The sequence below is a fragment of the Salvelinus alpinus genome, chromosome 14, assembly GCF_045679555.1.
Source record: "Salvelinus alpinus chromosome 14, SLU_Salpinus.1, whole genome shotgun sequence".
NCBI classification, from domain to species: Eukaryota; Metazoa; Chordata; class Actinopteri; order Salmoniformes; family Salmonidae; genus Salvelinus; species Salvelinus alpinus.
In genome coordinates this window covers 44,938,961-44,961,915 of record NC_092099.1, presented here as the reverse complement: position 1 = coordinate 44,961,915, position 22,955 = coordinate 44,938,961, and the positions used below count along the sequence as shown (strand labels likewise).

The window sequence follows — 22,955 nt, the reverse complement described above, 5'->3', positions numbered from 1 at the left end:
TGTATGTGTCAGTCTATCTGTCCTATCCTGTCTGTCAGTGTCCCTGTCCTATCATGTGTCTTTTGTCAGGGTACCTGTCCTATCCTAACCACTGTCTGTTGCGTCCATCCGCCTATCCTGTCTGTCAGTCTACCTGTCCTATCCTGTGTCTTTTGTCAGTGTACTTGTCCTATCCTAACCACTGTCTCTTGTGTCAGTCTACCTGTCCTGTCTGTCTACCTGTCCTGTCCGTCTGGTGTCAGTCTACCTGTCCTGTTTGTCTGGTGTCAGTCTACCTGTCCTGTTTGTCTGGTGTCAGTCTACCTGTCCTGTCTGTCTGGTGTCAGTCTACCTGTCCTGTCTGTCTGGTGTCAGTCTACCTGTCCTGTCTGTCTGGTGGCAGTCTACCTGTCCTGTCTGTCTGGTGTCAGTCTACCTGTCCTATCCTAATCACATGCTGTGTCTCTATCTATTCTCCAGTGAAGAGCCGGAAACCTTCACTAGGCGACCTGATCCTTCGCCACACCAACAGCCCTACGCGGGCACGCCACGCCGCCCAGCTCGCCCTGGCCCACGTACGAGACGGCGGCCAATCGCTGCACAGTGCCCTGTTCCGGGGCGGGTCAGGGGCGTCGGGGCTGGAGAAGCAGGCAGAGGCTCTGAGGGTGAAGAACGCCGTCTACTGCGCCGTCATCTTCTCTGAGTTCCTCAAGGAGCTGGCCGCTCTGGCCCAGGAGCACGCTGTCTCCATGCCTTTCCTCCAGAGCCATGACACTGAGGAGTGATGCTGTCTCCTTGCCCTTCCTCCAGAGCCACGACACTGAGGAGTGATGCTGTCTGACTCCTTGCCCTTCCTCCAGAGACATGACACTGAGGAGTGATGCTGTCTGACTCCTTGCCCTCCCTCCAGAGCCATGACACTGAGGAGTGATGCTGTCTCCTTGCCCTTCCTCCAGAGACACGACACAGGAGTGATGCTGTCTGTCTCCTTGCCCTTCCTCCAGAGCCACGACACTGAGGAGTGATGCTGTCTGTCTCCTTGCCCTTCCTCCAGAGCCATGACACTGAGGAGTGATGCTGTCTGTCTCCTTGCCCTTCCTCCAGAGCCATGACACTGAGGAGTGATGCTGTCTCCTTGCCCTTCCTCCAGAGCCACGACACTGAGGAGTGATGCTGTCTGACTCCTTGCCCTTCCTCCAGAGACACGACACTGAGGAGTGATGCTGTCTGTCTCCATGCCCTTCCTCCAGAGCCATGACACTGAGGAGTGATGCTGTCTCCATGCCCTTCCTCCAGAGCCATGACACTGAGGAGTGATGCTGGCTCCTTGCCCTTCCTCCAGAGCCATGACACTGAGGAGTGATGCTGTCTGACTCCTTGCCCTTCCTCCAGAGTGACACTAAAGGTCCCAACCTGATTTCAACCCTCCTCCCAGAAGATGGAGAAGCATTGGATTGGTTGTAAGCGTTGTCTGGAGGGAGTTTTTCCACCGTTGTTAAATCTAGTGTACATGACGTCTGTGCCTGTATCCACAAAGCATCTAAAAGACAGACAGGGGTTAGGATAGAGCAGGTAGACTGACACAGACAGACAGACAGGATATGACAGGTAGACCGACAGACAGACAGGATATGACAGGTAGACTGACACAAAAAACAGACAGGGCAGGTACACTGATTAGGATAGGACAGGTAGACTGCCACAAGACAGACAGGACAGGTAGACTGACGACAGACAGACAGAATAGGATAGACAGATAGGACAGACAGACTGATTAGGATAGGACAGGTAGACTGACACAAGAGACAGTGGTTATTATAGGACAGGTAGAGTGACACAAGAGACAGTGGTTATTATAGGACTGGTAGACTGACACGAGACAGTGGTTAGAATCGGACAGGTAGACTGACACGAGACAGTGGTTATTATAGGACAGGTAGACTGACACAAGAGACAGTGGTTATTATAGGACAGGTAGACTGAGACGAGACAGTGGTTAGAATCGGACAGGTAGACTGACACGAGACAGTGGTTATTATAGGACAGGTAGACTGACACAAGAGACAGTGGTTATTATAGGACAGGTAGACTGACACGAGACAGTGGTTAGGAGAGGACAGGTAGACTGACACGACAGTGGTTATTATAGGACAGGTAGACTGACACGAGACAGTGGTTAGGAGAGGACAGGTAGACTGACACGAGACAGTGGTTAGGAGAGGACAGGTAGACTGACACGAGACAGTGGTTAGGAGAGGACAGGTAGACTGACACGACAGTGGTTATTATAGGACAGGTAGACTGACACAAGAGACAGTGGTTATTATAGGACAGGTAGACTGACACGAGACAGTGGTTAGGAGAGGACAGGTAGACTGACACGACAGTGGTTATTATAGGACAGGTAGACTGACACGAGACAGTGGTTAGGAGAGGACAGGTAGACTGACACGAGACAGTGGTTAGGAGAGGACAGGTAGACTGACACGAGACAGTGGTTAGGAGAGGACAGGTAGACTGACGGTGAACTAGCATCGGTTTAGACTTTTACATCATAATGAATAAGATTGTATGGACAGATCCTAGATCAGCACTCCTTCTCTAGGACACTGTGACCATGTATGGACAGATCCTAGATCAGCACTCCTTCTCTAGGACACTGTGACCATATGGACAGATCCTAGATCAGCACTCCTTCTCTAGGACACTGTGACCATGTATGGACAGATCCTAGATCAGCCCTCCTTCTCTAGGACACTGTGACCATGTATGGACAGATCCTAGATCAGCCCTCCTTCTCTAGGACACTGTGACCGTGGGCCCTGACCTCATGGTACAGCTGCCATTTACTCCCTTCCACCTGCAGGGGGCAAAGTGAACCACTGATGGGGCTGAGCGCTGCAGTGAAGAGACGAGAGGGAGGCGGACAGTTCATTCGGACAATGTGAAATCAAGAATGGAAATGGAATATATATATATATACACACACACACACACACACACACACACACACACACACACTAAATGTCAATAGATCTTGGAGAGTGGTCTGTAGCAGGGTGGTAGTGTAGAGCAGCACCACATATGTACATGGTGCAGAGTCCGCTCTTTCCACTCTCCCCTCTAGTGAATGATGCTCATCAGACATGTTAAAGCTTCCGTCTTTTAGAAAATCTGACAACAACAAAAAAAAGACCCACAACCTTAAATTTTCCCTGTTCGGTACAGAATTTGCGTTGAAACTGGTTTAAGTTAACTCTGATATTCCGCTTTGATCGTCTCCACTGTAGTGGACACAACAGGAAGGGAACTGACCAATGGGCTCAGAGCATCTCACGAAGACAAACCTTTTTTTTGTTTTTAAACTCATCACCTCAGCTTGTGAGATTTAACAGGGAGGGGGGAGAGGAGGTGGTCTGGAAAAGGGGGGGGTGACAAGAGAAAGGACCCCCCCCCCCCGTACTATGTACTGGAAAACTAAAGTGGATTGTGATATTTGTATTTTTAACCTCTGTTCATGTTTTATCATTTTAGATTTAATTGTTTGTTTTTATTTATAAATGAAACATTTTTAAGACCTATATCAATGCCATGTGGGAGCAAAATATGTGTGAGCGCCGGGCATTCTGGTGTTCATGCACCTGGTGTTGCCAGTCTATTTGGTCATGCACCCGGTGTTGCCGGTCTATTTGGTCATGCACCTGGTGTTGCCAGTCTATTTGGTCATGCACCTGGTGTTGCCAGTCTATTTGGTCATGCACCCGGTGTTGCCGGTCTATTTGGTCATGCACCTGGTGTTGCCAGTCTATTTGGTCATGCACCTGGTGTTGCCGGTCTATTTGGTCATGCACCTGGTGTTGCCGGTCTATTTGGTCATGCACCTGGTGTTGCCGGTCTATTTGGTCATGCACCTGGTGTTGCCGGTCTATTTGGTCATGCACCCGGTGTTGCCGGTCTATTTGGTCATGCACCCGGTGTTGCCGGTCTATTTGGTCATGCACCCGGTGTTGCCGGTCTATTTGGTCATGCACCCGGTGTTGCCGGTCTATTTGGTCATGCACCCGGTGTTGTCATAGGAAAGGCTGTGTTTCTGTTGTATAAAAAACACTGCAGTGCTTAAAGGTGTGTGTAATACAAAGCAGGATCAATGAGTTAGCCAGGCCTAAATATTCTGAAACGTTTTCCTTTGATAGAAAGATAACCTTGAAATTGGCATGGTCTAATTAACTCAACCAAAACTTGTATCCAAGTTTAGATTTATTAATGAATTAGAATAGCAATAGTTATTTCTTGTTGCTTATCAAAGTTAGCTGGCTAACTCATTGATCCTGCTTTGTAGAGTCTACCCCTCTGGTTGCTTATCAAAGTTATCTGGCTAACTCATTGATCCTGCTTTGTAGAGTCTACCTCTCTGAAGGTTCAGTGTGGGACAGAGGATGGGAAGGTTCATCGGTAGTCTGAGACTGGGAGAAACCCGTGTTTTCCTCTGGAGATATTGGTTCCTCTACAAAAGCTTTACATTTTGTCATTTGACTACATTTATCACATTTAGTTTCCTGTTTGCAATTAACCAAACTGACGTTCCGTCCATCAAATCTGTTGTTGTGTGAAATAGGCTCCACAGTTTGTTTTTGGGGCTCTCTAAACCCTGGGAGAATAGGGTCCCAGTTCCTAAGGGTCAGTATCAGTTTACGCTGGCTATCTTCCTGTTGGGAGGGGGGGGGGGGGGGGGGAACTGTTGCAAGGGAAAGATACTGTAGATCTAGGAACATGGAATCCATAAAACCATAGAACAGTCACCCCAACCGTTCTATAATGGAACATAGAACTGTCATGATAACCTAGTCTGAGAAACCAGTCTCTCTTAGCGAACATTCCACTCCTTGCCGTTACCATCTTTGGCACATGAAATGGAGTATTTTGCCACACCCGCAATAACGTCTGCTAAACACGTGTACGTGACAATTAATATGTTGATTTGATTTGTGTATAGGGAGTGGATACGCTAGAGGCTGGTACCCAGGCTAACGATAACCTTGGAGCTAGCCTAACTAAGAGACTGGTACCCTAATGATAACCTTGGAGCTAGCCTAACTAAGAGACTGGTACCCAGGCTAATGATAACCTTGGAGCTAGCCTAACTAAGAGCCTGGTACTCAGGCTAACGATAACCTTGGAGCTAGCCTAACTAAGAGACTGGTACCCATGCTAATGATAACCTTGGAGCTAGCCTAACTAAGAGACTGGTACCCAGGCTAATGATAACCTTGGAGCTAGCCTAACTAAGAGACTGGTACCCAGGCTAATGATAACCTTGGAGCTAGCCTAACTAAGAGACTGGTACCCAGGCTAATGATAACCTTGGAGCTAGCCTAACTAAGAGACTGGCACCCAGGCTAATGATAACCTTGGAGCTAGCCTAACTAAGCATGATGCGGTCTTAAACAGTAATACTTAACCTTACATAGGTAATATACATATCTAAAATGTGTCATTCTGAGGTACCAAGTTAAAGATGTGACCTTTTTCTTCTCTCTGGGGAAACTAGTCTGTAGAAACTTTAACCATGTCAGTGTTTCTGTGGATCTAATATTGATTAGTATGCGTCGTGTTGAGAAGCTAGACGCCCACACAGTGTTTGAAGCTTTGCCAAGACACTTTAATTACTTTCATTTCCTTTTTTTTTTAAACTTTTTTAAATCTAGGGTTTGAGGTTGTTTTTAAGTGTGTGTGTGTGTGTGTGTGTGTGTGTGTGTGTGTGTGTGTGCATCTCTAACCCTGCCTCTATGTTGTCAATAACGTGGCTCAACATTCTCTCTGATCTGTCAGTGGAACAACTGTTTTTGCGATTTTTTTTTTTCAGTACATCTGTCAGAATTTACATGGATATGCCAAAACTCTGGTCGACAGGTACGACTCTTGACTTTGACGTTTGATGAAAGCCATGGCTACAATAGTTCTCTAAATATCCAACGCTGTTACTCTTATTCTGGGCATGTATAACTCTCCAGAATTGAATCTTCAGAATTGATGATATTCCCCAAGTCCTCAACATCTATATCCAGATGTTTGAAGAGGGAAAAAATACAGTAATTCAATAAAAAGATGTATGAACAAGAAAATCTATGAGAAGTCGCTAGTTCCACAAGTAGGTTCTGGGTAATCTGTGCTAGACTGAGAATAGAGAATCAAGCTGTTTCTGTGTTGAAGAGGGAGGGAGAGAGTAAATTACTGCTGTGTTTTCCAAAAACACCATCCGTCCCTTCAGCTGTCCATCCAAACCTTCTGTCTGTCTGTTCGTTCACTTCCAATGTGTCTCAATACATTGTACAAGAAAAAAGGATTTTACAGTTGGTGACCCCTCTTAAGGTCACGAACTGTACCCTGGCAATGACCAAATGATTATCTGTTAACCGTTATCTATGTCATTTGAGCAGACATCAAATCAGTCACTCTAAGTCCGATTTTTAACTTTGTATGAATATTTTTCTGTGAAAGAATTGCTTGTTAAAGGTGTGCGAGTTCGTTTCACTGTCCTTTTATTAGACAGTTCACTGTTCTCTGGAAGCAACCCCCATCCACAACAACGCAAACCTATAATAAGTGTTGAGTTAAATACATCTGGGTTTCGCGGTGGCTACAGCCAGTAGCTGGATCAGGTGTTTTCACCATGTTAGCATTTTCATTTTCCTTTTATTGTACATTTAAGAAATTCACGCAACTATTTCAATTGTATTGATTGGTGATTCGTGAGCGTGTTCAGCTCTTTCCAGGTTTTGTCTTTTGTGTGTGTGTGGGGCAGTAGTCTTCCTCAGCCATTCATCTCTCACTCATACAGCCATCTCTCTGGAACTGCCAGCCAGCCACTCCGCATAATGCCATACATCTCTCTCACTCATACAGCCATCTCTCTGGAACTGCCAGCCAAGCCACTCCACATCTCTCTCACTCATACAGCCATCTCTCTGGAACTGCCAGCCAGCCACTCCGCATAATGCCATGCATCTCTCTCACTCATACAGCCATCTCTCTGGAACTGCCAGTCAGCTACTCCACATCTCTCTCACTCATACAGCCATCTCTCTGGAACTGCCAGCCAAGCCACTCCACATCTCTCTCACTCATACAGCCATCTCTCTGGAACTGCCAGCCAGCCACTCCACATCTCTCTCACTCATACAGCCATCTCTCTGGAACTGCCAGCCAGCCACTCCACATCTCTCTCACTCATACAGCCATCTCTCTGGAACTGCCAGCCAGCCACTCCACATCTCTCTCACTCATACAGCCATCTCTCTGGAACTGCCAGCCAAGCCACTCCACATCTCTCTCACTCATACAGCCATCTCTCTGGAACTGCCAGCCAGCCACTCCACATCTCTCTCACTCATACAGCCATCTCTCTGGAACTGCCAGCCAAGCCACTCCACATAATGCCATGCAGTCGAGGTTTGGAAAAAGATCCTGTGATGTAACTTCCTGACTTCCTATTATATTTACTGCCTGTCATATTCAAACTATGTTGGAGAGGATGTAGTTACTGTTCCCAAATGGCAAGACACCACAAGAGAGTTGAACATCTCACTGTGATTATCTAATCAATGAGCTGATGAGGATGGATTTATGGTTCTCATCAGTATTGTATCCGTGTGTGTAATTTTTTTTTAAAGATTTTAAGTTTCAAACTATTTTGATTTAAGTTTCATTTTCTGAAAATTGTCTGTCAGCTGTTCTTTCTCACTTTTTTTATTTTCTTTCTTCCTGTATTGTGAAATGATAGACTTGCCCAGATAGGTCTCTCCTGGAATCTATGCAAATATGTTCTGGTGTCCTAACGCCAAGGCTGAAACAGGAGATGGGACTGAGTTGACGTGTAAATAATGTATAAACCAATGGGTCTTTTAGAAATACAGGGGCATGTGAATTAATCAAGAGGACTGAATGAAACACATGCAAAATGAATGTCTGAAATATTTTTATATAATTTAAGAGAGGGGAAAATAAAATATAACATGAGAAACAAAATCAAAAAAAAAATGTATGGGGGGAAAAAAATCTGTAAGAAACACACAAAAAATAAAGGGAACGTTTTTATTCATTTATAAATGTTTTACCTAGCCATATGAATTGTGTCATGATATTTCTTTATTTCGTCAATTATGCTTCTGACACACCACACAGAACAGTTGATGAACAGATGAGCTTCTCACCTAGAAATGAGCTTTTTCCGTCTTTCACCTGTTATTCTCCCTTTTTAAAATCATTCATTCTCAGGATCACAGGATGATTCGAGTGAGTGAATCTCATGCATGTCTAGAACGTTCACCACGGTTAGTGTGTTGGTTAATCTAGAACATTCACCAAGGTTAGTGTGTTGGTTAATCTAGAACATTCACCACGGTTAGTGTGTTGGTTAATCTAGAACATTCACCACGGTTAGTGTGTTGGTTAATCTAGAACATTCACCACGGTTAGTGTGTTGGTTAATCTAGAACATTCACCACGGTTAGTGTGTTGGTTGATCTAGAACATTCACCACTGTTAGTGTGTTGGTTAATCTAGAACATTCACCACTGTTAGTGTGTTGGTTAATCTAGAACATTCACCACTGACAGTGTGTTGGTTAATCTAGAACATTCACCACTGACAGTGTGTTGGTTAATCTAGAACATTCACCACTGACGGTGTGTTGGTTAATCTAGAACATTCACCACTGACGGTGTGTTGGTTAATCTAGAACATTCACCACTGACGGTGTGTTGGTTAATCTAGAACATTCACCACTGACTGTGTGTTGGTTAATCTAGAACATTCACCACTGACAGTGTGTTGGTTAATCCAGAACATTCACCACTGACTGTGTGTTGGTTAATCTAGAACATTCACCACTGACTGTGTGTTGGTTAATCTAGAACATTCACCACTGACTGTGTGTTGGTTAATCTAGAACATTCACCACGGTTAGTGTGTTGGTTAATCTAGAACATTCACCACTGACAGTGTGTTGGTTAATCTAGAACATTCACCACGGACAGTGTGTTGGTTAATCTAGAACATTCACCACGGTTAGCGTGTTGGTTAATCTAGAACATTCACCACGGTTAGCGTGTTGGTTAATCTAGAACATTCACCACTGACAGCGTGTTGGTTAATCTAGAACATTCACCACTGACAGCGTGTTGGTTAATCTAGAACATTCACCACTGACAGCGTGTTGGTTAATCTAGAACATTCACCACTGACAGCGTGTTGGTTAATCTAGAACATTCACCACTGACAGCGTGTTGGTTAATCTAGAACGTTCACCACGGACAGCGTGTTGGTTAATCTAGAACGTTCACCACGGACAGTGTGTTGGTTAATCTAGAACATTCACCACGGTTAGTGTGTTGGTTAATCCAGAACATTCACCACTGACAGTGTGTTGGTTAATCCAGAACATTCACCACTGACTGTGTGTTGGTTAATCTAGAACATTCACCACTGACAGTGTGTTGGTTAATCCAGAACATTCACCACTGACAGTGTGTTGGTTAATCCAGAACATTCACCACTGACGGAGTGTTGGTTAATCTAGAACATTCACCACTGACAGTGTGTTGGTTAATTTTAGAACGTTCACCACTGTCAGTGTGTTGGTTAGTCTAGAACATTCACCACTGACAGTGTGTTTGATCTAGAACATTCACCACAGACGGAGTATTGGTTAATCAAGAACATTCACCACTGTTAGTGTGTTGGTTAATCTAGAACATTCACCACGGACAGTGTAGTGTGTTGGTTAATCTAGAACATTCACCACTGACTGTGTGTTGGTTGATCACCTGTGTCAATCGGGAACTGTCCAACGTGGCCCGCTACCAAGGACTGTGGGCTCTCCTTCTCCATGGCCGACGAGAGTAAGACATTTAAGTGTGTTAACCTTCGCAAGGCTGCAGGCCCAGACGGCATCCCTAGCCGTGTCCTCAGAGCATGTGCAGACCAGCTGGCTGGTGTGTTTACGGACATATTCGATCTCTCCCTATCCCAGTATGCTGTCCCCACACGCTTCAAGATGGTCACCATTGTTCCTGTACCCAAGAAGGCAAAGGGAGCTGAACTTAATTGACTATTGCCCCGTAGCACTCACTTCTGTTATCATGAAGTGCTTTGAGAGGCTAGTTAAGGATCATATCACCTCCACCTTAATGGCCACCCTAGACCCACTACAATTTGCTTACTGACCAAATAAATCCACAGACGACGCAATCAACCATCACACTGCAAACTGCCCTATCCCATCTGGACCAGAGGATTACCTAATGTAAGAGTGTTATTCATTGACAACAGCTCAGCATTCAACACCATAGTACCCTCCAAGCTCATCATTAAGCTGGAGGCCCTGAGTGTGAACCCCGTCCTGTACAACTGGGTCCTGGACTTCCTGATGGGCCGCCCCCAGGTGGTGACGGTAGGAAATACTCTGCTGATCCTCAACACATCGGCCCCACAAGGGTGCGTGCTCAGCCCCCTCCTGTACTCCCTGTTCAACATTGACTGCGTTGCCATGCACGTCTCCAACTCAAACATCAAGTTTGCAGACGACACAACAGTAGTAGGCCTGATTACCAACAATGACGAGACAGCGTACAGGGAGGAGGTGAGGCCCTGGGAGAGTGGTGCCAGGAAAATATCCTTTCACTCAACGTCAACAAAACAAAGGAGATGATCGTGGACTTCAGGAAACAGCAGAGGGAGCTCGCCCCTATTCACATTGACAGGACCGCAGTGGAGAAGGTGGAAAGCTTCAAGTTCCTCGGCCTACACATCACTGACAATCTGAAATTGTCCACCCGCACCGATAGTGTGGTGAGGAAGGCGCAACAAATTTGGCTTGGCCCCTAAAACCCTCACAAACTTTTACAGATGCACAATTGAGAGCATTCTGTTGGGCTGTATCACCGCCTGGTACGGCAACTTAACCACCTGCAACCGCAGGGCTCTCCAGAGGGTGGTGCGGTCTGCCCAACCCATCACCAGGTGCAAACTACCTGCACTCCAGGACAACTACAGCACCCGGTGTCACTGGAAGGCCAAAAAGATCAGCAAGGACATCAACCACCACAGCCTGTCCATCCTGCTGTCATCCAGAAGGCGAGGTCAGTACAGGTGCATCAAAGCTGGGACCAAGAGACTGAAAAACAGCTTCTGTCTCAAGGCCATCAGACTGTCAAATAGCCATCACTAGCCAGCTTCCACCTGGTTATGCAACCCTGCACCTTACAGGCTGCTGCCCTATATACAGTTGAAGTTGGATATTTACATACACTTAGGTTGAAGTCATTGAAACTAGTTTTTCAACCACTCCACAAATTTCTTGTTAACGAACTATAGTTTTGGCAAGTCGGTTAGGACATCTACTTTGTGCATGACACAAGTAATTTTTCCTAAATATTTTTTACAGACAGATTATTTCACTTATAATTCACTGTATCACAATTCCAGTGGGTCAGAAGTTTACATACTCTAAGTCGAGTGTGCCTTTAAACAGCTTGGAAAATAAAAGATAATGATGTCATGGCTTTAGAAGCTTCTGATAGGCTAAATGAGTCGATTGGAGGTGTACCTGTGGATGTATTTCACGGCCTACCTTCAAACTCAGTGCATCATGGGAAAATCAAAAGAAATTAGCCAAGACCTCAGAAAAAGATTGTAGACCTCCACGAGTCTGGTTCATGCTTGGGAGCAATTTCCAAACACCTGAAGGTACCACGTTCATCTGTAAAATCAATAGTACGCAAGTATAAACACCATGGGACCACGCAGCCGTCATACCGCTCAGGAAGGAGACGTTTTCTGTCTCCTAGAGATGAATGTACTTTTGTGCAAAAAATGCAAATCAATCCGAAAACAACAGCGAAGGACCTTGTGAAGATGCTGGAGGAAATGGGTACAAAAGTATCTATATCCACAGTAAAACGATTCCTATATCGACATAACCTGAAAGGCCGCTCAGCAAGGAAGAAGCCACTGCTCTAAAACCGCCATAAAAAAGCCAGACTACGGTTTGCAACTGCACATGGGGACGAGGATCGTACTTTTTGGAGAAATGTCCTCTGGTCTGATGAAACAAAAATAGAACTGTTTGGCCGTAATGACCATCGTTATGTTTGGAGGAAAAAGGGGGAGGCTTGCAAGCCGAAGAACACCATCCCAACCTTGAAGCACGGGGGTGGCAGCATCATGTTGTGGGGGTGTTTTGCTGCAGGAGGGACTGGTGCACTTCACAAAATAGATGGCATCATGAGGAAAGGAAAATGATGTGGATATATTGAAGCAACATCTCAAGACATCAGTCAGGAAGTTAAAGCTTGGTTCGCAAATGGGTCTTCCAAATGGACAATGACCCCAAGCATACTTCCAAAGTTGTGGCAAAATGGCTTAAGGACAACAAAGTCAAGGTATTGGAGTGGCCATCACAAAGCCTTGACCTCAATCCTATAGAAAATTTGTGGGCAGAACTGAAAAAGTGTGTGCGAGCAAGGAGGCCCACAAACCTGACTCAGTTACACCAGCTCTGTCAGGAGGAATGGACCAAAAATCACCCAACTTATTGTGGGAAGCTTCTGGAAGGCTACCCGAAATGTTTGACCCAAGTTAAACCATTTAAAGGAAATGCTACCAAATACTAATTGAGTGTATGTAAACTTCTGACCTGCTGGGAATGTGATGAAAGAAATAAAAGCTGAAATAAATCATTCTTTCTACTATTATTCTGACATTTCACATTCTTAAAATAAAGTGGTGATCCTAACTGACCTAATTTTTACTAGGATGAAATGTGTGGAATTGTGAAAAACTGAGTTGAAATGTATTTGGCTGAGGTGTATGTAAACTTCTGACTTTCAACTGTACATGGAATCACTGGCCACTTTAATAATGAAACACTAGTCACTTTAATGTTTACATACTGCTTTACTTATCTCACGGTAGAATAGAACACAGTATATACATATATTTTAGTCAATGCCACTCCGACGTTGCTCAATCTAATATTTAAGTATTTCTTAATTCCATCATTTTACTTTTAGATTTGTGTGTATTGTTGTGAATTGTTAGATACTACTGCACTGTTGGGGGTTACACCAATGCCATGATTACTGTATATATATGTGATAACCTTTGTATGCTTGCAATGCGCAAATGATGGGAAAACACTGGGTAAATGGAGATGTACTGCTTTAGTTCTCAGGCTGAGAACGGCCTGCTCCTGCTGATAGTCACGCGGCCTCAAGGCCGAGATAGTAGAGCTGAGAAACCACAGTCGAGACATGTTTTTCTCATCTTTGATACTTTTGCATCTAATCCAATGCAACAATGTTAAGATATGATTGACGGTAGGTTATCCACATCAACTAGTATAAAGAGTGTTGTCTCCTGTTTCGCCACAAAGATCTTTACTATAGACGACTGAGGTATTCTGTATGTGAATCTCTGTCTGCAATTGCGTTTTATTACTAAAGAGTTTTATACCAAGGTTCCTGTGTCTGTGTCATCTATCTGGAAGACTGATTGTTAAAGGAAACTTACATCACCCCATGTAAAGGACCCCCCCAACACCAGGAACAAAAGTATTTCACTACACCTGCAATAACATCTGCTAAATATATGTATGTATCTGACCGATAACATTTGATTTGATTTGGTGTGGCGGTAATACGTTCACCGTAACAGTCCTAATCCTGACAGAGACTGTCTAGTACTGATCATCCTGACACTGTCTAGTACTGATCATCCTGACAGAGACTGTCTGGTACTGATCATCCTGACAGACTGTCTGGTACTGATCATCCTGACAGAGAGACTGGTACTGATCATCCTGACAGACTGTCTAGTACTGATCATCCTGACAGACTGTCTAGTACTGATCATCCTGACAGAGAGACTGTCTAGTACTGATCATCCTGACAGAGAGACTGTCTAGTACTGATCATCCTGACAGAGAGACTGTCTAGTACTGATCATCCTGACAGAGAGACTGTCTAGTACTGATCATCCTGACAGAGAGACTGTCTAGTACTGATCATCCTGACAGAGAGACTGTCTAGTACTGATCATCCTGACAGAGAGACTGTCTAGTACTGATCATCCTGACCGAGAGACTGTCTAGTACTGATCATCCTGACAGAGAGACTGTCTAGTACTGATCATCCTGACCGAGAGACTGTCTAGTACTGATCATCCTGACAGAGAGACTGTCTAGTACTGATCATCCTGACAGACTGTCTAGTACTGATCATCCTGACAGACTGTCTAGTACTGATCATCCTGACAGACTGTCTAGTACTGATCATCCTGACAGACTGTCTAGTACTGATCATCCTGACAGACTGTCTAGTACTGATCATCCTGACAGACTGTCTAGTACTGATCACCCTGACAGACTGTCTAGTACTGATCATCCTGACAGACTGTCTAGTACTGATCATCCTGACAGACTGTCTAGTACTGATCATCCTGACAGACTGTCTAGTACTGATCATCCTGACAGACTGTCTAGTACTGATCACCCTGACAGACTGTCTAGTACTGATCATCCTGACAGACTGTCTAGTACTGATCATCCTGACAGAGAGACTGTCTAGTACTGATCATCCTGACAGAGACTGTCTAGTACTGATCATCCTGACAGACTGTCTAGTACTGATCATCCTGACAGACTGTCTAGTACTGATCATCCTGACAGACTGTCTAGTACCTGCATATCATATGATTAAAGTTTCATGCTCGTCTGTTGACGTGTCCTTCTCATCAACATTCTCCAAACCACTACCCTCTCCTCATCAAGCCAAATCCACTGAAGGAAACAAACCTATAAAACAGAAGAAGAAGAAAACAGCTGTCAGGGCAGATGAATTCCTTCACTTTGTGTACCGACTTGGAAACTGGAGGAGTTTGGGCTGTCTCCTAGCAACACCAAACAAGAAAACAAAAGAGAGAAGTTGAGAGAGAGAGAGAGAGAGAACGTTAGAGTTGAGTGGTCATAAAGGACAACAGTGTGTGGGGGTGGAACAGGTGTTGGATACCTAGGAACAGGTAAGGCAATTCTGTTTATATCATAATATCTTTTTTAAGACAGACAGTTCATGACTTTAGATTATATAACTTAATGAAATGCTTACGGTATTCGGTGGTAATTGGGGAATGGTGCCATTTATGTATTAGTTTAAATTAGTGAAATATACTAAAGGCGACCTGACCAAATTCACATAGAAATGTGCGTTATAGATCTGTCATTCTCATTGAAAGCAAGTCTAAGAGATCTGTTCTGTGTGTGAATTTATTTTTTTGCCTCTTTAGACTGTCTCTGTCAGAATGAACAGCACCTGACCATCTGTCAGGATTTTATGCACCAGCTTCAAACAGCTAAAAATGCAATATTTTTGGTTATGGAAAATATATTTCACATTTAAATGAAATGAGGAAAACTATTAGAATTTTATCAACCGGGAAATGGCAGAGTGATTTCTGCATCTTTAATAAGTGTGTCTTTAATGTGTCATGTGTCTTTAAGGTTTAAATGTTTCTAAATATATTCATATTTCATGCTTCAAAGGACAAGCAATTATAATAAAATACAAACAGTGTTCAAAGTACAAATAACAGAGAGACAGTTATTTACAATGTTATTCTCCTCTCGCTTGTTGTGCCTACAGATGAAATATTATCTATCCATCTAGCAGACGCTATTGTCCAAAGTGACCTACAGTCATGAGTGTATACATTTTACATACGGGAGGTGCCGGGAATCAAACCCACTATCCTAGCATTGCATGCGCCATTCTCTACCAACAGAACTACAGATGTAGGAACTTAATTTGAGTCAGTTTGCTACGGCAGGAAAATGATCCTGCAGCAACAGGAAATGTGGAATATAATTAATTCGTTTTTGTAGGGGTTGAAACATTTTTTTTGTTAGAGCAAATCAAGTCTGACATTTCAAAGTGGAAAATACAAACTTTAGAAGCTTTTTTTAAACCTTTGAATACACTACTAAGTTTGCATTTCCTGCTGTGCAGGAACATGTTCTGCAACAAAAGTAATCAAATTACGATCCTACATCTGTATGGCTGTCAGAGAGAGAGAGAGAGAGAGTGTGTGTGTGTATTACTCACACAACATGATGTTGCAGCAACAGGACCTTCTCATCTATAATGTAGGGTGGTAATGTAAGGAGAACCCTGTGATGTCAAGAGAGGGACTCGCGCTGTCATAGGCCGACTGCCACACAGCCTGACTGACAGACACCCACCCTTAGCAAACATGGCTGTCTCATAGTCGCCTGACACAACCTGAGATAGTCTCTGCTCATCAGTGGTGTAGTGTCTGCTGATTTACATAAAGTTTTATTCAAATGAGTGAGTTTTTATTTGCTTCATTTCCATTTTAGAATTGAATGAGGAGAGATTGTAGTAGGATTTCTCATTTAGTTCCTCTCGTCAAAGTGTTATCAGATCACGGAGGCACTACCGTAACATCTGCTGAGTGTTGTGTTTCCCAGACAGGATTTCTATACCTACACCGTGGTTTGCCCAAGAAGAAGAAATATAATTGTAATATTTTATAACAAAGCCTATAAAGTGATATCATTTATTCCTATGTAGCATCAGTAGCAGTGCGTGGGTAAAAATCACTGGGGAAGCTAAGACCGAAACAAAACAAAAAACTGGAGCTGCCTCCACTATTCCAGCACCATTTCAACTTCATCAAATCATCTCTGCTTAGTCTAAAAGGTGACAACTAAAAGATACCAAAAAACTATTTATTCCAATCGACGTAAGCTAAATGTGATGTGGCTGACCGTGGTTCTGATTTGTGTGTGTAAGTAGAAAAAACATGTTGAATCACCCTCTTTGCAGAGAAACACCAATGCCATCCGCCCCTCTTTCATGTTGTCTAAATGGTCTATGACTCTGTCATACAGTACAGCCTTACATTTGTGTTGTTGTCCTAGGCTACCTGGCTAAAATGCTTTCTCGCAAGCCTAACTTCCTTTCATGGGCAACGATCCACCAGGCCAGCTAGTTAACATTAGCTAGTTAGCTAGTTAACATTAGCTAGTTAACATTAGCCTACTACATTGAACGTCCATCCTCTCAGGGTCACAATGTATGATTTAATGGTTGCGTCAGAATCCACGTTATAATCCTTGGCCAGTACGGAGAATTAAGTAAAACCATAAGTCCAAATACCTATCACCATCTATGGCTAATTTAGGAAAGGGACAATTTTAGCTAGCTAGCAACCGGAGGACAACTGAACGAGATGCAACAATTTAAGTTGTTTCTGTGAATTACATATTTCTCTTGAATCGATGCGATAAGTCAAATCCAAACTGGTTTCCCTTGACGCTTTTTGTTGGTCCGCCAGAACCATTCACAGTTGAGCGCACTCAGTTTAGCTCAACGCCGATTGGTTATTATTATTATTATCAAGAGGCCAAATACTCGCTGGCTTTCTCTTGCATTCAATGCTACAGGTGGCAACAATGATTTGTCTTGTCAAATCATATGGTCATTGTCCTGCCAAATATGGTAGCCTACCCACCCCAAAAAATGTCCATCACTATTACTCACAATTGGGGCTCCCGAGTGGCGCAGCGGTCTAAGACACTGCATCTCAGTGCAAGAGGCGTCACTGCATCACATCCGGCTGTGATTGGGTGTCCCGTAGGGCGGCGTACAATTGGCCCAGCGTCTTCCGGGTTTGGCTGGGGTAGTTGTTACTGTTCCCCAGTAGGCCGTCATTGTAAATAAGAATTTGTTCCTAATTGAATTGTCTGGTTAAATGAAAAAAACTATGTCATCCTTGTTTGGACCAAACGGCATCAGATAGATGGCCTACACATAGAGAGACAGAGGGGCGCTGGTACGCTCGCTCGGAAGCTTTCTCAATGACACACAGCCTCTTGCGAATTGAAGGACAATTATGAAGACACGGAGAGACGAAAGATAAAGATTATTTTTAGTCAATTTTTGGTGGAAGCCTGGCAACCCTTTGCATCCATAAATACACACCACTGTGTATATTCGTGCGTTCTGTTATCTCCTCGTCACATGACTGTTCCCAGGGGCATCGTTCTGCTATCTCCTCGTCACATGGCTGTTCCCAGGGGCATTGTTCTGTTATCTCCTCATCACATGACTGTTGCCAGGGGCATTGTTCTGTTATCTCCTCATCACATGACTGTTGCCAGGGGCATCTTATTGTCATAATACAGCAGGCAGGCAGATTGGAAGAACAAACATCTTTCTTTCGCTGATGTTTCTCATAGTCAGTTTGTTGTAGTTCATGAATAAAATATCAAAGCCAGGCTCTCCTCAGTGATGTCTAATTTCTCCAGGCGAGGAGAATGGGGGAGTAATGTCACTGACTTGGGGGCCTGTATTAGATGTTTGGTGGTGACACTCTAGGCTGACTAGCTTCACCTCCCTCTCTGGTCTGACTAGCTTCACCTCCCTCTCTGGTCTGACTAGCTTCACCTCCCTCTCTGGTCTGACTAGCTTCACCTCCCTCTCTGGTCTGACTAGCTTCACCTCCCTCTCTGGTCTGACTAGCTTCACCTCCCTCTCTGGTCTGACTAGCCTCACCTCCCTCTCTGGTCTGACTAGCTTCACCTCCCTCTCTGGTCTGACTAGCCCCACCTCCCTCTCTGGTCTGACTAGCTTCACCTCCCTCTCTGGTCTGACTAGCCTCACCTCCCTCTCTGGTCTGACTAGCTTCACCTCCCTCTCTGGTCTGACTAGCCTCACCTCCCTCTCTGGTCTGACTAGCTTCACCTCCCTCTCTGGTCTGACTAGCCTCACCTCCCTCTCTGGGCTGACTAGCTTCACCTCCCTCTCTGGTCTGACTAGCTTCACCTCCCTCTCTGGTCTGACTAGCCCCACCTCCCTCTCTGGTCTGACTAGCTTCACCTCCCTCTCTGGTCTGACTAGCCTCACCTCCCTCTCTGGTCTGACTAGCTTCACCTCCCTCTCTGGTCTGACTAGCCTCACCTCCCTCTCTGGTCTGACTAGCTTCACCTCCCTCTCTGGTCTGACTAGCCTCACCTCCCTCTCTGGGCTGACTAGCTTCACCTCCCTATCTGGTCTGACTAGCTTCACCTCCCTCTCTGGTCTGACTAGCCTCACCTCCCTCTCTGGGCTGACTAGCTTCACCTCCCTCTCTGGGCTGACTAGCCTCACCTCCCTCTCTGGTCTGACTAGCTTCACCTCCCTCTCTGGTCTGACTAGCTTCACCTCCCTCTCTGGGCTGACTAGCTTCACCTCCCTCTCTGGGCTGACTAGCCTCACCTCCCTCTCTGGTCTGACTAGCTTCACCTCCCTCTCTGGTCTGACTAGCTTCACCTCCCTCTCTGGGCTGACTAGCTTCACCTCCCTCTCTGGGCTGACTAGCCTCACCTCCCTCTCTGGTCTGACTAGCTTCACCTCCCTCTCTGGTCTGACTAGCTTCACCTCCCTCTCTGGGCTGACTAGCTTCACCTCCCTCTCTGGTCTGACTAGCTTCACCTCCCTCTCTGGTCTGACTAGCTTCACCTCCCTCTCTTCTATCTAGAGGATTCTGACTCTGTCTTCATTTGAAATGCTAATAGATTTCTCAATGCCAATGCACTCTCTCTCTCTCTCTCTCTCTCGTTCTCCCTCCCTCCCCTCTTTCTCTTCTCCTCTCTCATTCTCCTCCCTCCCTCTCTCGTTCTCCTCCCTCCCCTCTTTCTCTTCCCCTCTCTCTCGTTCTCCTCCCTCCCCCTCTCTTTCTCTTCCCCTCTCTCTCGTTCTCCTCCCTCACTCCCTCCCTCTCTCTTCCTTTCCCCTCTCTCTCATTCTTCTCCCTCCCTCTCTTTCTTTTCCCCACTCTCTTGCAGGCTACTGTCTCTTTCAACAGCGACTGTATATCATCTTTCCATAGGCATACAGTCCTGTTTGCAGTGTGGCAACAGGTGTAACTGCATGCAGGGGGTAAATTGTCTTGGTGGAATTTCTTCCATGGAACAATACTAATTGGCTTATATACACTAAACAAAAAATAAAACAAAAATATAAACGGAACACTAAATGATTTTACTGACTTGGATGAACAGTACTAGACAGTCTCTCTGTCAGGATGAACAGTAAGTCAGTATATAAGGGAATCAGTTAATTTAAATAAATAAATAAATAAGGTCCTAATCTATGGATTTCACATGATTGGGAAAACAGATATGCATCTGTACGTCACAGATACCTTTAATAAAAGGTAGGGGCGTGGATCCGAACCAGTCAGTATCTGTTGTGACCTGATCTCCTTCGCATAGAGTTGATCAGGCTGTTTGTGGCCTGTGCAATGTTGTCCCATCTCCTCTTCAATTGCTGTGTGGAGTTGCTGGACATTGGCTGGAACTGGAACACGCTGTCGTACACAGCGATGCAGAGCACCCCAAACATGCTCAATGGGTGACATGTCTGGTGAGCATGCACAGTTCGTGCAGAAGTTCTTTGGTTGTGCAAACCCACAGTTTCATCAGCTGTCTGGGTGGCCGGTCTCAGACGATCCGCCAGGTGATGAAGCCGGATGTGGAGGTCTTGAGCTGGCGTGGTTACACGTGGTCTGTGGTTGTGAGACCGGTTGGACGTACTGGCAAATTCTCTAAAACGACGTTGGAGGCGGCTTATGGTAGAGAAATTAACATTCAATTCTCTGGCAACCGGTCTGATGGACATTCCTGCAGTCAGCATGCCAATTGCACGCTCTCTCAATACTTGAGACATCTGTGACATTGTGTTGTGTGACAAAACTGCACATTTTAGAGTGGCCTCTTATTGTCCTCAGCACAGGGTGCACCTGTGTAATGAACATGCCGTTTAATCAGCTTCTTGATATGCCACACCTGTCAGGTGGATGGACTTTCTTGGCAAAGGGAGAAATGCCTACTAACAGGGATGTAAACAAATGTGTGCACCAAATTTGAGAGAAATACGCTTTTTGTGTGTAAGGAAAATGTCTGCGATCTTTTATTTCAGCTCATGAAATATGGGACCAACACTTTACACGTTGCGTTTATATTTTTGTATAACCCTAACCCTAACCCCTAACCCTAAGCACAGATGTTGCTGTTCTGTTGATATGGTGTTGGTTGATAACAGTAAGGAAAGTCCACTAGGTTTGTGAATATCTCTTTTCTGTGTGTCTGGGAGAACAGTGTATTGAAGAGTCTGCCTGCGGTAGAGAGATCAGCATATGGCGCCTGTCACAATGAGTCTGTCAGCTATACAAGAACAGGATGCTGCAGGTCTTTAACAACACACACACACACACACACACACACACACACACACACACACACACACACACACACACACACACACACACACACACACACACACTACGTGCTGAATCCAAAATGTATGTGACAGCCATAGTCAGACAGATCATGGGTCAATACTGTACAAGTTCAGATTATTTTGCAGTAATTAGTTGACATGCTATGGAATGACATAAGTCAAAGGCATTCAAAACATTTTAACAGATCTTCTTGTTCTTCTCTCAGGGTAAGGAGTGACTTCGTTGCAAGGCCGAGATCTAGTAGCAGGAAGGCCTGCTCATACTGTGGCTCTGACACCCTAGCCTCCACCCCTTGGTCTGCCATTATGTTCCCCATCCGTCCCCACAGCCCCAGTCCCTTGGGTCAGTCTGACACAGAGACCCCAGAGGAAGACCACCTAGCCCCCATCTCCCCCTCCCTCCTGACCTGCTGGGCCACCCAGGCCCTGCGTGACCTGGCCCGGGGGGAGACAGAGCTGCGACGGCTGCTGGAGCGCCAGGTGGCTGAGACAGAGGGAGTGAGCAGGGGGCTGGAGCGTGCCATACTAGGGGCGAGACGGGAGGAGCGGCGTCTGCTGGAGAGAGTGGAGCAGGACCACCGGGACACCCAGCGCAGGCTGGAGCAGCTGCAGAGGGAAAATGCTGCGGCCGCCCGCGTTAGTCAGGCCCTGCTGGACCAGAGGCTCCGTAAGGTCGCCCAGCTGCGGGAGCTGATCCAGAGAAGTGGTCAGGGCCAGACGGGGCCCGAACAGAACCTCCTGATCAGAGGGGTCGCCGACCTCCTCCAGCCCTGGGAGATCTCCCTCTCCCTGAAGAAGGTGAGCTTCAGACCCAGCTCCCAGCCCAATGTCGTGACCTTCGGGGAGATCAGATTCCAGGAGCACAATCTCTGTCTTAATGTGGGGGGTTGTGGGCCAGAGGGACAGTTTTGTGCCCTCCACTCTGGGGAGCACTGTGGGAATGCCCAGCACGGGGGTGCAGGGGAAGTGAGAAGTACCCCCGATGGAGGGACTGGGCCGGGGCAGGATGTGACCTCACCGACAGGCAGTGGGAACCTGAGGGTTGTCAGGAAGATCCGCCTCTCTGCCAGGAGTGACGAGGAGTCTGGAGAAGAGATGAAGTCATCCACTAAAAGGAGACGCTGGCCTCCTAAGAAGGAGCCCTCTGATAGGGAGTCATCCCAGGATGAGGAGATAGAGTCCCCTATATCTCAACCACGAGAAGAGGACCTCTTCCTGGCCGTCCCCGCGTCGCTTAGCAACGGAGACTCTGAAGAGGACTTGAGGCACAGGACGAACAATTTCGGCGGCCGGCTGGGTTACGGGGTCATGAGCAAGAGGAAGCAACGCACCCTGGTCATGGTCTCTGGCCGTGAGCCCTGCTCCTCACCAGAGGGGGGCAGACTGGAGCACAGCAGCCTCAGTCCCTGCTGGAGCCTGGACAGCCAGGATGGAGGAGACAGCAGAAGCAGAGTGAGACAGAGTGAGTTCCCCAGGGGAGCGCCGTCTCCTAGCTACAGAACAATGGGCTCTCCCTCTCCTAAGGTCAGTCCTAGGGAGCCACTGACCAGCTATAGCTGCATGGACCTCACCTCCAGAGAGTGCCCTCACTCGTGCCTCAGCGTGTCCTCTGTTGACCAC

At 45.9% G+C, this 22,955-nt stretch overlaps 1 protein-coding gene across 2 annotated transcripts in view; it reads left to right on the top strand.

Moving 5' to 3' along the window:
- Positions 1-8,106, top strand: part of LOC139538947 (FHF complex subunit HOOK-interacting protein 1B-like) — a 76,084-nt gene extending 67,978 nt beyond the window's left edge. The window contains exons 13-14 of one of the 2 annotated variants that reach the window (XR_011667833.1): positions 460-1,767; positions 1,806-8,106. Coding sequence is in view for 1 of the 2 variants with exons in the window: in XM_071341536.1 (XP_071197637.1) it covers positions 460-764 (305 nt within the window). In the remaining variant the exon portion in view is untranslated. Of the gene's footprint in view, positions 1-459 lie in introns of both variants that reach the window. The other variant, XM_071341536.1, reaches the window with a different exon arrangement.
- The last annotated feature ends 14,849 nt before the right edge of the window (positions 8,107-22,955 follow it).